This window comes from Lissotriton vulgaris, chromosome 1_1 (assembly GCF_964263255.1).
Source record: "Lissotriton vulgaris chromosome 1_1, aLisVul1.2, whole genome shotgun sequence".
Lineage (NCBI taxonomy): Eukaryota > Metazoa > Chordata > Amphibia > Caudata > Salamandridae > Lissotriton > Lissotriton vulgaris.
Window position 1 is genome coordinate 1,550,365,691 of NC_141685.1, and position 15,642 is coordinate 1,550,381,332.

The 15,642-nt window shown below is 41.1% G+C and overlaps 1 protein-coding gene across 3 annotated transcripts in view; it reads right to left on the reverse strand.

Annotated features, from left to right (window-relative positions):
• Positions 1-2,287: 2,287 nt before the first annotated feature.
• KITLG (KIT ligand) overlaps positions 2,288-15,642 on the reverse strand; it is a 160,637-nt gene continuing 147,282 nt past the window's right edge. For all 3 annotated transcript variants that reach the window (XM_086918007.1, XM_086918006.1, XM_086918008.1), the window contains 3 exons: positions 14,708-14,787; positions 13,238-13,312; positions 2,288-5,124 (listed from right to left, as the gene is read on the reverse strand). In XM_086918007.1, the coding sequence (XP_086774133.1) occupies positions 13,273-13,312; positions 14,708-14,787 (120 nt within the window). In that variant the 3' untranslated portion in view covers positions 2,288-5,124; positions 13,238-13,272. The remainder of the gene's footprint in view (positions 5,125-13,237; positions 13,313-14,707; positions 14,788-15,642) is intronic.

Here is a 15,642-nt window from a genome sequence, read left to right on the forward strand (position 1 = left end):
AATGAAGCACTTCAGTTTTGAAGTGTAATTTTATGCTGCAGTGTTACTTCATCTGCCATTGAGGAGAAGTTGGAATTCAATAAAATAAGTGGACTGGTCGATATATTTTGAACACTGACTTATTACACACTGCCTGCAGTAGTTCGTATTTGTAATACTGCAGAGGTTACCGCCTGGCGCAACAGTAATTATGGCAGAGCAGTAATTTCTTATGCATAAAGGATAATGAATGTTTAGGTTTGTAGCAAGTGTTTAATTTCCCCATTATATTTATATAGTTAAAAAAAAGCCAGAATTTGCAAATAAAATCTGAACAACCTACATTCTTGTAGGTGTTAGATATCACAGGGATTATGCAACATGGCAAAGAAATAAATTAAAAAGAGATACTTAAATTTGTTCTTTAGGAAGTTGCCTACATTTGATTACATGGATGAACTCCAAGTATTCCAGTGCACAAAAAATACGTTGGTATGATAATCTTTGGTTTTAATTGTTAGACAAGGTAACATTGGCATGTTAAACCCAGCATAACGTAATTTAACTAATAAGAAGCACAGTTTAAAATCTTACAGGAAGGTTTTTTTTTTTTTAATGCTGGTCAAGTCAGGTTTTTTTAATAAATATTCAAATAACTATGTATTATTAGAAAAAAAAACATCAAAAACAGACTTTGGATGCAAACGGATAAATAAAAAGAACTTTTGATATGGTTTTAAAACACAACTGGCCATAAACAAAACTGTCAAAGATTCATTACTTTCCTGGTTTAAATAAACCAGTATGGAGACTTGCGGGTGTTAAACGTTTCAGCAAAAAACAAATATAGCCTTCCCACCTCAATCCAAGCAGTTTCCGAGCCTTGATTGACCAGTGGCTGATTTTTTAGGTCTACGGGGTGACAAAACACATCGTATCTAAGTGGCATCACGAGTAGCATAAGAAGTTGCAATAGTTCGGGCACAATATATGTCTCCACACAAGTATTAGTCACCTACTTTCTTATGTTGAAGTTTGATTTTAAGATGAACCAACTTGCAGAAGGTACAACCACGTGCATGTGATGAGTCATCTGCTGGATATGGAATAATACTGAAAACTCTTAAGATTCTATTCAGGTTACAGTGAAATGGCAACCTGCATTGCTGTATAGATATGCTCACTGTCAAAATCATTATAGAGCATACAGGAATTCACTCATTCTTAACTAGCCACTAGAATTAGGGTGCAGATCAGTGCTGGCCACTCCATGAGTTTCCTGCACAATTAGACCAAAGCTTTTTTTACACCAATGGTTGTGATAAGTACCCAGTGGGCAGTCTGCACTACCTCCAGACAGCGTGACCAAGGACTCGATAAAAGAGAGGAAAAAGTGTGACAGGGTTTTTCTAGACATGTCCAAGTATGTTCTGTGCAAACTGCATCAAGATTTGGAAGTTAGTAATAGGTAAGTGGTGAGATTTAATAGGATCATCTGAAAAGTTGTCAATTTGAGGTTGATCGAGCTTCAGGAGCAATAAGAGATGAGGGGAGAGTACAGATCACCAGACAGGAGGGAACGTTTGGGTTAACTAACCCAATGACTTTATAAAAAACAAAGACCATGTTAAGGCAATTTGTGAAATTCTTGGGTCCAGGAAGGGCAGCGGGTTAAGTATGACAAGCATGGAAAGGACATTTTAACAAAAACTTGGGCATCACTGCAGAGACCTTTATCGAAACATAATATACAGATCAGGATGTCCCCTCTGCAAAAGGAGATACATTGAAGACACTCCAGAAAAAGCTATTGACTCAGTTAGGAGTATATAACAGGTTTCTTATGAAGGAGGACAACAAGGACTATTGTGGTGCAAACTGAGAGCAAGCAAGGGAGACTTGATTGAGTCACTTTGATAAGGCTATAGTAAACAGTAGACCAGGTGCACACATTCAAACAAACTGATGATTCACCAATAGTGGAGGTTCAGAAATAATAGGATTGAGCACCTAAAACAAACGAGGAAAATGCATGGAATTGATATTCAGCATGAGTGGGGGAGACGTGTCAGTCCAAGAAAGTATAAAGGACTGGAGTGGTCACAAGAGGGATGTCAGGAGAGGTAACTAACAAAAAACACTCCAGTGCTCAAAGGGACCTGAAAATTGGTAGTGACATGGGCCTAGTGGTCTCTATTATCAACCCTACAGTAGTGTCAAAGAATGGAGTCATTTTCAATAATATATTATGTGTATACAAAATTAGTATGCGCCACTAACCATAAAGAAAGGCATCAGAACACAAGAGTAAAATTAAAGTTTGCTATTTATTCTGCTTAGAGATTAAATGAAGCAAAATTAGTTTGCTTCACAAGTGATAAAAAAAGCAACAATTGCTTCCATTTTTAGAGCTTGTACAACTTAATGGCATACATCGCAACATGTTTGCTCCATTCCTCTGCAAACCAAAACGACTTCTCTCCTTTTTTGGGTGAACACAGGGTATGTAGGTATTTCTTGTACCCTCAGGCCAGAAGGTGGCTCTCTGCACCCCAAGAATGGCTAGATTGCCTACCTAAATCTGGGGTAGGTAGCCCATTTCGCATGCTTGCGCTAAGACCCATTACACCGGTGTTACTCCGCTGGGTGCACTAGACAACAGCATTTAATCGGGTTTGCTTTTTGACTGTGCAGCATTCTAATCTTTTGCACAACGTTTGGGGAATTTCGAAGCGTCACATAAAAAACTATCAATAAGGTGCAATTTTAGCAAAGGGAGAGGATGCGGAATAAAACCAGAGCACAGCAGTTTGTGAGTAGAAAACATAGGTGTAGCAATTTCGAGGACCTCCACGAAAAATCAAGGCTCTTTAAATAGGATATAGAAATGCTGCCATATTATAAGATGAGCAGCATGTACTTTAGAGGGACCCACAGTGGATGCTTTAATTGAAATTTGTTATAACTCTTGGCAAGGGGTGCTAACAGAAGGCTCTGCCGCATTTGCTAAAAGGATGAATCTATAAAAGACATTTGCATCTTGGAACACATTTGTAGCTCTGAAGTGGCTCTATGCACAAAAGGATCCTTGTGAGAAATGACTTAACCCACAAAATAACATCACGAGTGCCCCAACATGATTGTGCCAGAAACATACGCAGAAATCATTAGAGAAGATGGGTGCTTGGTGAAGAGCATGGTGATGTGGTACCAAATACATTTCACACACATGAGGATTGTCTTTAGGTAGTTTTTGTTTCAATAGCCCTTTGTTCCACCCTTTCCTCCGGGTTTGCACAATTTCATAACATGCCACGGAAAACCATAATTGAGGCAATGCCAATTAAACAATACATTTGCCAGATTTTTGTTTGTTGGTTAAGTTTACTGTTTAGAAATAAGAACCTTTGGTGGTGTAAGTCTTCCTGTCCAAAACAGTCAGCAGACGCTCTTTTTAGAATGATATCTGTCTGCCTAGTACTGGAATCTGCTCCCTTGGTCTCACTGGCTTCTAAGTAACCTTCCCTTCTGAACCCAATGCAAAACGTGGCGTCAATTTAATTTATTCAAATTGGTTGTCTGGTCAAAACTCAAAGCACGCTGATTTTTTAATCTCTGCTGGAGTTAAAAATGGAGAGCCAATTGGGATAACCCATTTTATTTCAACCAAAATAAAGCACTGCGTGCAAATATATAAATGAATAAACAGGAACACATCCTTCCTCCGGTCCACTAATCTTTTTATTAGAGGAGTCTTTCCAAAAAAAGAACATCATTATTTTAGCCATTGCACACTGGCTTCATTATTTCGTCAGCTGTGGAGAGAAACTCCCACCAGAGCGGACATGCCTTTGCATTGCTTTTGGTCATCCTCCACAAACCATGTGAGCTGTGGCTTGGAACCGAAATCGGTATTTAGAATATGTTCTTTTACATTTGCTCATAACATTTAAGCTGAGGGGTGGGGACAACACACATAACAAATTCTCTCTGTACAGATATATGTACCCAGTATAAAAATATAAAAATGCATGAATTAAGATACTTTACAAAAGCAAGGATTTTAAAAAGGGAGGGAAAGGGAGATTTGTTCAAGAAAGAGGCCATATGGCACTGGTTAAAAATAACATACATTATGTCACGGAACCATGTAAAAAAAAAATATATCACTCAGCAAGGTCTTTCAGAGCCGCTTCCATGGGGCTCCCACTGAAATCCAATCAGCCCAAGCAGATAATAGGCCATTCCAAATTGCAATGTAGCTGTCCGGGGCAGATCAATAGAGAGGAGCATCTCTGATTAACCCATAGTCCACCATGAAATGGAAAACAAAACAAATGATCTCCTTAGGTCACATTTTAGCCCAGCTCGCCGTTGATCTCCACATATTGCACAATACTGCCTTCCACTGTTTTATTCATGCGTCAACCCAACAAGAAGGCAGGGAAGGAGAGTTGGTTGGGGGAATTTTCTGTTTTTAAACATGGCAATGGTGCATAAATAAAGTGTCAAAGTGGGTAAATGAATCTTTGGATCCACTGGAGGAGCAACACTGAACTATGTTTTGGAATACTCGCTCATAACCCACGCAACACATTTCACTCTTAGGCCACATACATTGGCAACTCATCTACATCTGCAGTTTCCAGTGCATAAGCAAGGAAGTTCAATGAAGTCTCTATGTACATATGAAAAACATTGAACACTTGTATCCTCTGGGCTTGTAAATGCAAAGCCATTATAACTCGCTCAGTTTCTTGTCATGGTACAATGCTGAAAGGGAAGGCAATTTTAGCTGAAAGGTATTTCATTAGATGTTTTTTATCATTGTAATCAAATATTTTGGGCGCTTCCTGATGCATGCTCTTGTCTGCCAACATCATTGTCCTGCATGCAGTTCCAGATACTTCCACATCTGTTGGCACAGCAGGCTAAAGGGTGCATAAATAGTAATCTTGTCCAGCACATACGCACGTCCCGTACTTTGCTCATGGCTTGATTTCCTTGTGCGAGCACTTGATGAGTCCTAATCTTCAGAAAGATCAGTAGAGTCGCAGTGGATCCGATGAAGACAGTATCAGGCCAGATCGATGTGGGTGTGCTTTACATGGCTTCATTTGTGAAGCAAAATGTGAGAACTGTTACCTGTGAAGCAGAGAAAAATAAAAAAGGATAAATGAGACTGTACTAAAATTTCTGATTGTGTCGATCATTATCAAATTACATTTAAATAGACTAAAATGCGACATCGCCTACACTTAGGATGCTCAACCAATCACACGCAAGTCAATTACATTGCTGTAGATGATGGAAATCATACAGCTTTGTACATCATAAAAGGAGATACCAGGCATGCCCTTCCTATGGTACATAACATCAAAGGAGAGCAGATGTAAGCAGATAGTAAGATTATGCATGTGTGTGAGAGATTCTATTGAGATAAAGATGAAGGTTATAATCATGAGATGCACATGATAAATTGTGATTAATGGAGCTGGGGCTCTCCAACCTTTTCCATAATGAGAGTTACTTTTGATCAATAAAAATAGTCCTGATCTACTAATGCCTTTAAACATTGTTGTAGCAGTGACCAGTGACCACATCAGATATTGGCACAACAGTGCACAGACTTTGCACCAGATGTATGTCACAATATTGAGTGCTTAATTTTCTTATCCAGAATACTAAATAACGAAAATCATGTAAGTCCTTTATGGTTCTTAGCTCCATTTCTTTATACCTTAAAGAGCAAGTAAAATATATATATATATATATATATATATATATATATATATATATATATATATATATATCCATGCTCACTGCTCCAAGTTTCGGGGCACTCTTGCAGCGGGTGCTAGTCTGAGCGCGTCAGAGCTTCGCGCTTGAAATATGAAAGCTCTCTCCCTCCCGGTCCCGGGTGGAAATAAAGACAGCACACTCGGGAATTCTCGTTGGTAGCAACTTTACTTGCACAGACGCGTTTCGGAAGCCACGCTTCCTTCCTCAATGTTTGTTACACCGCAATGCGCGATCTGGCGCCATTTTATTTCAAAATAACAAACAACTCTCGTTGGTAAGCATAGAGAGGGGACTGGCGCATGAGCGCCATCTTGCTAGTGCATGTAATTCTTACAGTAGCATGATTAAGATTAAATAACACATTCATTTAGTGATTACTAATGTTGATACACATTATTTAAAAACCTCACATATTTACAACGAGGAATTTACAACGTAATATTGCCGTGGATCGGCAAATAACCCTCTCCTTAATACGGCGGGCAATGGACTGAAATCTCGCCGATCCACAGCTACTGTCTGTAAAGTTTCAGGGTGTTTTGTAAATAAGAGGCAGAGAAAAAGGGGTGCATTTTCCGTATGCAATTTCCCATAGGTTTTTTTAACAAAACTACAGCCAAACCACTGAAGGTATACCCAGATTCCCCTAGGCATGGTGGCGTGAGCCCAAAAGCTTTATAAAAAAATAATTTTAATTAAAAAAAAAAAGACAAAGAGTTTACTACAGAACAGAAATCGGCAGATACACAAATCTTGGGAAAATAAAAAATATAAAAAACAGATGCGTCTTCCCTCCCCATGGAGGATTTTGGCTCCGGGGACCGCCACCTTCCCCGGGGTAAGGCCTATCTTTTACAGGAGGGAGCACACCGACCCACCTCCGGGGCCCATTAAGGCCTTGAGGACTGCCACCCCCCAGGGCACACCAATGTTTATTCACTGGGAGGGGGGACATGAGGCCACCCCTCCGAAGTGGTTTATGGCCCTGGGACCACCACGTGCTCCCCAACAGTGCACTCTGTGTTGTCTGGGTGAGGCCAGAGCACCCAGCATTAAGTGGCTTTGCCTCGGGACACAAATCGGCACGGGGAGGGGGTGCAGTGGGTTAGTGTAACGTGCTGCAATTAAATATTACTTATTGTTAAGAAAACCAGACAAATCCACTGAAAATAAAACAAAGGTTACAGGGATGTTATAGTTACTGCATGGCGAAGGTGCGAGTTCTCTGAACCTGCTACTTATCCCACATATTACATCAGTAATGAGATCGTCCATGATATTATTTATAATAGAACTGTAACATTCGCAATAAAATGATTGGTGAGAAAGCTGTACATGGCACGGGCGCAAATTTGTGTTACCTTAGGGCATAACTTTTCATTTCTTGAGAAGAGTAGGACTAGAACTGCTGGATTTCTATTTTCTATTGTTATCGGTGTGTAAAATATGAACCCAACTATAAAGTCCCTGTAGCCTATGTTTGCTAAGTTAATTTAAGTTTTTTTAAAATAAAATTCTATTTCCAAACTATAACGTCCTTGTAACCTTTGTTTTTTTCAGTGACTGGATTATATTGTATGTGTATATATATATATATATATATATATATATATATATATATATTATATCAGCTCCAAAGTGCGCCAGGAAACGAGTCACTGCAATAAGCGGGTGCTGTATTCCCGGTGGCGTGCCCGCGATATCAATGCCTGCTCCAACGTCCTCTCATCTCTTCTGAGAAAACAAACAGCACTCACGGGAACGTTTATCAAAAAGGTGGGTTTATTCACGCCTTAGACAGATGCGTTTCGGGAGGAACTCCCTTCTTCTGTGTCAAACATTTGCTCGGGCGACATCTTAAAAGCAACCAACAATTTAGTAACACAAATGAGGGACTACGCGCTCTCTGAAAATCCATGGGCGCCATCTTGTAAATACAGTCCACACATTGTGTGCATACTCCAACCGCATTTGAGTCAAAATCGCGGATTTGTGTAGCACCTTCATCACTCTAAAACATACAGTTTCAGTCTATGTAATCTTGCTGTGGATCGGCAAAGCAACCCTTAGGGGTTGCCACGTTCTTCATATTGTATTGTTGGTAATAGTACATAAACCCAATACGCTACCTCACTCAACATTTAGCTTAACAGATGACGTTGGAGCAGATATATATATATATATATATATATAAATATATATATATATATATATATATACACACACACACACACGAACACACACATGCACACATAATAATGCACAAACACATGATAGAGATACATACATCTACAAGACAAACAGTTGGAGCTAAGAATGTAAATAAGACTATGCTTATAGTATACCGTCATGACTTTACATCTTCCGTTATTTTAGATACAGTATTTTATCAGGACATTATCGAAGACTTAGTACGGTGATAGAACACCAACCAGCTGACAGCAGTAACTGGCGATGTCACAGGAATTATAGTGATTATGGAGTCAGGTGCAGGATACGTTGCAGCCGGACCAGTCGTAATGCTTTGGTGGCTGGGGTAAGATTGCCAGCAACGGGGGACCGCAGTGCCTGGAGTGGCCCCCGGTGAATGGCCGCGAAGGAGAGAGTGGAGAAAGCCTGCTGGCATGGGGACGGCTGCTGGGGAGCATTGGAGACTGACAAGCTGCGTCTGCATTGCTGATAATTTCGACAATTTCGATAATTTCCTGCTTTAGACCCGGCAAGACCAGTGGGGGAGAAGACTCCTGTGTGTCAGAGGCTGTTGGCATGTCCAGAATGACCCTCCTGGGGCTACGAGGCCTGGCAAAAATACATCTGAGTGCACAGGAGGAGACCTATGCGGTCCTTGGCGATAGAGATAGGCTGCACTGAACAGGCTGCACTGAACCTACTGCCATCTAGACTTCTACATGGTAGAGAGCAGCCCTGAAGGGCCCCAATACCTGCCACATCATGAAGAATGCGCCCGATGGTACCCAGTGAGTGCCTGACTGAGCCTACTACTGGGAACTACATGTAGGGCCTCTTGTGGATGTCGGACCCATGGTGTAACTGTATGGGAGAAATGGAATGGACACAAGAAATTCATGGGTGCTGGTTGTCATGGCCTTCATTCCTGGTGAGAGGCACCATGGGACTGGGTGAGGCCCAGTGTTGTTTGCTGCAGGAAGTTGGGGTTGTGGCCCATATAGAACTGCTGTGGCTGCAGCATGTGAAAGGATAAATTGACAAAGCCAGCACAAACAAAATTGTGAACTACATCCATTTGATTCCCCTGGGTGGGGGGAGGGGGAAAGGGGGGGGGGAACTCTGCCCTGAGAGCTGGGGCTGGAGAGTAGGGAGTAAGTACCCTGACACTGGCAGATCTGATGGCAACTATCAGTAGCGCAAGGGGGAAGATGGTGATCAAAACAGGATCAGTGGCCATTGATATTTACCTGCTGCGCACGGACCTTAGGAAACTTGCAGACTGGGCCATCGAGAGGGAGGGAACAATTCCAACAGGCTTCTGGCGACGAGACTATTACATGACTGTTACAGCATCTGCCCTGCCTGGTGCACTTGGATCAGTGCGGGTTCATCCTGAAACATAATACACTCTGTAATGTCAGACCTCTTGCTTACGTGTACATGCCCCTCAACTTGAGGTGGATGCGTTTGTGATGGTATTTCTGGATATTGAACAAACGTTCAACTCTAAACTGGGAACACCTATGGATGGTCTTGACAATATAGTGTTGGGTCCCAAGTATATAGGTTTGGTGAAGTTACTTTATGCCAAGTTCGGAGCAAGCCTCCAGATAGGAGTGATGGCGTCTGAGTGGTTCTCGCTGCACTGAGGGACCAGGCAGGACTGTCCCCTGTCTCTGCTCCTTTTTGCACCAGTGATGGAGCACATGGCGAGTACATTGTGATGGGTGATGGAGCCCTTGGGTATTCCATTGGGAGAACAGCGACCAATGGTCACATTATATGATGATTTTCTCAGGCAGCCAGAGTATTAGATGCCCACCCTTTTGGGAGAGTTCGGCAACATTTTGGAGCTGCATATGAACCAAAGTCTGCACTTCGTGTCACAGCTCCTGAGCATCTACCGGACACAGACATGCTTTGGAAAACTTGGCATGTACATTATTTAGAAATCAAGATAGCACAGACAGCAGCAGAATCGATCACCCCTGAATATAGGTTGTGTGGTGGACGGATTGAGTGCATCTATCCTATTTTGAAAAACATTGCCTTTGTTACTAATGGGCAGGGTGGCCCTGATGAAAATGGTGGTATTGCAGTGCTGTGCAGGGCTCGCTGCACGAGACCCTTGCGGCTTCTTTGTGGACATAGATACATTATTAACTTTACTACTAAAGGCTGGAAAGCATGTGAGGCTGGGTCTTTACACCCTCAGGAGGCCTTGTTTCGTTGGATGGCTGGAATGACCAGATATAGAGGTGTATTATATGGCAGCTTGCCTGCAGCACGCGGGTACCACTGGGTGTACCCAAAGGACAATTGAGAAAAACAGCTGATAAGGGCCTCATGCACAGCAATGGATTTGCCCTGGTTGTTGAGGGGCTGGGGGGCCCATGTAGGAGCCCTATTTCATGTGGCTCACATGTAGGCAATGGGAAAAGGACAGTGAGGAGAGTGATTGGGAGGGTGCTGTATGCACCCGATTTACACATTTGGGTACTCTGGCTATTTGTGCCGATGGTGGCGATATCCTGTGTATACTCAATATAAAAAATTAGATGGCAAGAAAAACACCTCAAAGCATAAGACTGGGTTACCAACAGCAATGTCGGCAAAAGCTTTATCAATAAAAAATTAGTCCACATGACTAATGAATAGCAGCCCCAACAGAGAGTGTCCTGTAGCACATACGAAATGCCAACAGCCATAAATCTCCCACATACAGCATAAACTATGTATGATTCGAAGATAAGCTTAACGCATGCTTTGGATTTTCAATCATTTTGCTTTCAAACAACAGCATATCCTTTTCTCAGAATACAAATGTTTCTATCAAAAACTCCCGTTACATTTTAGGTAAAAACCCTCCATGAACAGCTTGTTTTTTCACGCACACTGGGTCACTGCCAGAATGGGCTTGCAAAGTGACAAATATCCATGTGACATTTGCAAACAGAGTGGAGACAGGCGGCCATATTGCAAGTCCTGCAGGCTGTCACATTGTGAGTTGGTATGCAAGCGTGTGGCTCTACAATGGGTTTGCTTGGCTGCTAGTTCAAGATTCCAAAAATAAGTAGTAGTGTCTTCTTCAATGAGACTACACCCTCAATTACAAACTGAGGCGGATTGCACCTAGAGGAGGCCCTTCAAGTGTACTGGTGAGCTATCTGTAGCTCCAGAACTACCCATAGGAGGCCCCTGTACCAGTGTAACCATTCACCATGCAGTACCAAATGAACATGATGGTACCAGATGGAGATCTTAGTTTATACTTGGCCGGGGAGCGACTGTCAAAGAAAAAACATGTGGAGTAGAATATTATAGGGTAGAAAAAAAGGTTTCTAAAACCCACTTGTGTGTTGACTTTACCGGATTGTAAACTGGTGTACTTTGTAGAAGGTTTTAAATGCACAGGGGTAAGGTAAATAAAATAAGGAGAAGTATTTAAATACCGCATTTATGCTCGTTTCTTCTGTCGGTAATAGGTTAAACCCATTTAACCAGCAAAGCTTGGTAATACCCCAAGCAAATGCAGCCTGCAAACAGTTTACACCGTCCTTGTTAAATCCAAGTGCTGTGCGTCCATAATGCACATCTACGGCGGGAATTTTAAATGGAAGTAATGCCTGGTCCAATGTGAGTGGTCTGAAAGATTGGTCTAAAAAGTATCTAGTTGAATCACATATCCTACACTGAGCACACTTTATTTATACAATGTATGGTAGTGGGATAACCTGCACACTAAAATTAAGGTACATCTATTGCACTAGACTCACAAAAGGTGGGTCGGGAACAAGGTTCTAGCAGTAAGGAAAATAGGAAGCAACAAGAAGACAATGGGTAGGCGATTTAGAAGCATTGGATCCTTTTCCAACTTTAAGCAAAATGTTCACTTAACAGGTATGAACCAATATTAGTCTACGGAGCTGCTGAAGGGTATGGAATAAAGCCAGATTAGGCATGCGGTCACTAACCAGTCAACTAATCACCCTAAGATGCAGGCTCATGAGGCCCTATCACCACGCTTCAAATAGACCATATTGGGTAATTTTTCATGATAATGCCTCACTAAGGGCCAACTCAAGCCCCGAGGCTAAACCTAGCAGCCAATTTTTGCTGTTAAGTTTTAGGACCATAGGCATTTAACATTTAGTTTAGAATTGAGTATTTTTGTAGGGATCAAAAAAGGTCCTGATGAGTAGGCAGGAGGGGTCTGCCTATGAAACATGTCATGTCGACAAAGTAGACCACACTTGTAATTATACTTACTAACCCCCTTTTAATGTTCCCAGCTTGCAAAACCATTAAAGTTAATTTTTTCGACTAGCCAGGGAATTTTTAACCCTTTTTTACACTACCATTCACGTAAATAGGTCCCTACACTCCCTAACACATATCACTATCCTCATCACTTCACATAGCCTATTGTTAAAAATATAAGTGCTCCCGCGTCACTCGTAGGTCGAAGCACGCCCCGCCCCGTAGAGGGACGGGAAGACCCCAATGATGGGAGAATGACACTATGGGATTCATAGTGTGTGAGGGGTATTTTAAAAAAACACACAATGCCCTCATTCTGCCACCCGCAGAGAGGCCTAATTTTCACATTGCAGTGTATTCACGAGTTTAGAGAAATATACAAAATCATATAAAATTAGTCACCACTCACATTGGTAGAATCCCATTGTTTACAAGTCTAGCTCAGGAGGGTGATTCTATCATCTCCTGTACACTTCCCCAATTGATTTTTGGGATGAACTAATATTAGTCTATGCATTGGTCAGACGAAGGTGAGGGGCATTAGACTATTAAAGACAGCATGAGCAGTGCCTGATTTCTAACAGAAAGGGTGACAGTCACTGAAGCTCTGCTTAGAAGCCTGCGGCCAATGCAATTAAATGTCAGTGCACCGAAAACCAAGGCTTTAAGATTTGTGTGTTTCTACCACTCTCCTGTTCTCGCTAAATACTTTATTCAGAAAAATAAGTTCCTTTTCCCAAAAATAAGAGCTGGTGGCATCCACACACAACCACCAGCTCAAATTAAGCATGGAGCAGGAGGCTGGTTAGCCTACGACGCATGTATGTGATGGGCTGTCCTCCAGTCTGCTCTTATTCAGGTCTCACCACTCCAGACTCTAATGCAAGGGACAATTTGTTTTGGGGTAAATACCTAGAAATGTACAAAAAACCTGTATATCCTGTTCTGTAAAACTTGAAAAAGCTTTATGAGAATGAAAGGCTTCACAAAAAAAAAAAAAACTCACCGAGTAATTAAGCGGTAACAAAGTGGATAAGAATGCTACACCAAATGGACTGCTTTAGCGGGTTGATTTAACATGCTGGAAAAAAAAAAAAGAAGAACACTTAACTCACAATTTAATGATAAACATTTCTATAACATTCCAATGTGAATGCAAGCGAATTGTGCTCTTATTGCCCGTGCAGTAATATGGAGCCTATTTGTTTTACATAGGCAGGATGTTACGTCACTGGCTAAGTAGTGTAAGCCAGAGGCTCTCAACCTTCGGACTTAACGGGACCCAAACTGACTCTCCACTGAAACTTGGGGACCCCGGTCTAAGCAGTTTTTAATTTTACCTCAAAACAGTCAACAAAATTACAGAAATAAGCATGCATCAAACAAGTACATAAATTAATAAATATATTATTCATGTGCAAGAATATACAAAAATCGTAATTCTAAAGGGAAGGTTGGGTTTTTCAAAGTGTGGCTTTGTTTCTAAAAGTCAAACTGATATGCTAGACTATAGATATCAGTTTATCTTTTCAGCTTCGAATACCTTGGTTAGAGCATACCAATGATTCAATTGAGGCCCCAATCGCATGCTCTTGATTCTGGTTACTGTACTTTCATTGCACCCACAAATCAAGTTAAGAATACCAGAATATCAATATCATGTTTTGCCTCCAATCTCAAATACCTTCATTTTTACGTACCATTTTGAATTTTTTAATTGTGCTTTTGCACCTTTATATACTTTATCAATCTGCTAATATTATTAAATTTTCTATACAGCAAAGGATCCCCCGAGTAAGTGCTACCGACCCCAAAGGATCCGTGCACTACAGGTTAAGAACCTCTGCTGTAGGTATGAAAAAAAACCGCTGCTGTAGGTATAAAGGTATAAAAAAAAAAATATATATATATATATATATATATATATATATATATATATATATATATATAGAATAGGATGCTACTAGATCTGGTCATATTTCATAAAGACAGCAAAGTTTAAGCCAGGCATGTTGTGCTCTAAGGTTGAGTAACAAAAGTCAGCATTGTCCCTTAACACAGCCAGGTGATGGAGCCTAGGATAATGTCCCACCAAAGGATGATGATAAGAATGGATTGATTCCTCAGATGAGAAGATTGTGCCTCTTGCATTTGAGTCAAAAGCATGCGATCGCAGATAGTTACAGCATATATCCCACAGATGATGGCACATTGACTGATGAAACAGGCCATTGCTCTTCCCAGAACCATGTGTAATACTGTTACAACAGCACAGGTAAATAATTATAGGTCAATAAATAGTGTACTCAGTAGAAGCCCAGGATAGTCCAAATTCCAAGAAATTGATTATAATTAGTTTTGCAGCTCAAGTTTAGCATTTGCACCATGTGTCCAAGTATTTCTTTCCTAATACATTCAGCAATATTAATACAGACAGACGAAATAACTACTGCCATATAGACAATGGTTAATGTACCTTGTCTGTTCAGCATCCTTCCGTATTTCGGGGCAGTGTACAGGTGGTTCACATTCCAAACCGGACTCTCTGTGTTTGATCTGTGGGATAAATGAACAGAGTTCACACAAGGAAGTCAATTTGAAGCAACAGAGATTACAGGTTCAACTGAATTCATTGTGTCCCTATTTATAATATGAGAAAGCTAATATTCTGTCCTATTGGTGCAAATGCTACTGAAAGTACACAAATCAAGATAGCCTTTTGTAATAGCATTTATTATATATTTTTTTTTACTGAAAAAAAACCCACAAAGATTACAGGAAAGTTATAATTAGGCTCAGATTTCACTCAAACAAAACCTATGAAATTTAGCAGTTCTATTTTCCCAAGAGAACTATAAATGCACTACTTATGACCTCACATATTACATTACTCGTGACATGGTCAGTGACATCACTGATGACATCATCCCATGACTAAGTGTGTCATTAACGTTTCTGAGACTTAAAGATATATACTAAGGTACAGCATAAGTTAAATGAATATTCATTCTGTACTTGTAATTAGTCATACTATTTCTAATATATCCCATCTGAGTGGCAGTCTGACTATCAGTGTGCGAGTGGCTATATGGATGGGTTAGTGGGTGTGTGTGGCTATATGGAGAGGTTAGTGGGTATGTGAGTGGCTGTATGGATGTGTTAGTGGCTGTGTGAGTAGCTGTTTTGGAGAGGGAGTTGGTGTATGAGTGGCTGTATGGAGGAGCACGTGGCTGTGTGAGTGGCTGCATAGGAGTGAGAGTGGCTGTATGGGTGACTGAATAGCTGTGAGAGTGGTTGTATGAGTGAGAGAGCAGCTGTTTGAGTGTGTGTGTATAGGCGAATGGGTGTGAATGGATGGCTGTTTGAGATGGAATGTCTGTGCGAGTGGCTGCAAGTGTCAGTGAGTGGGTG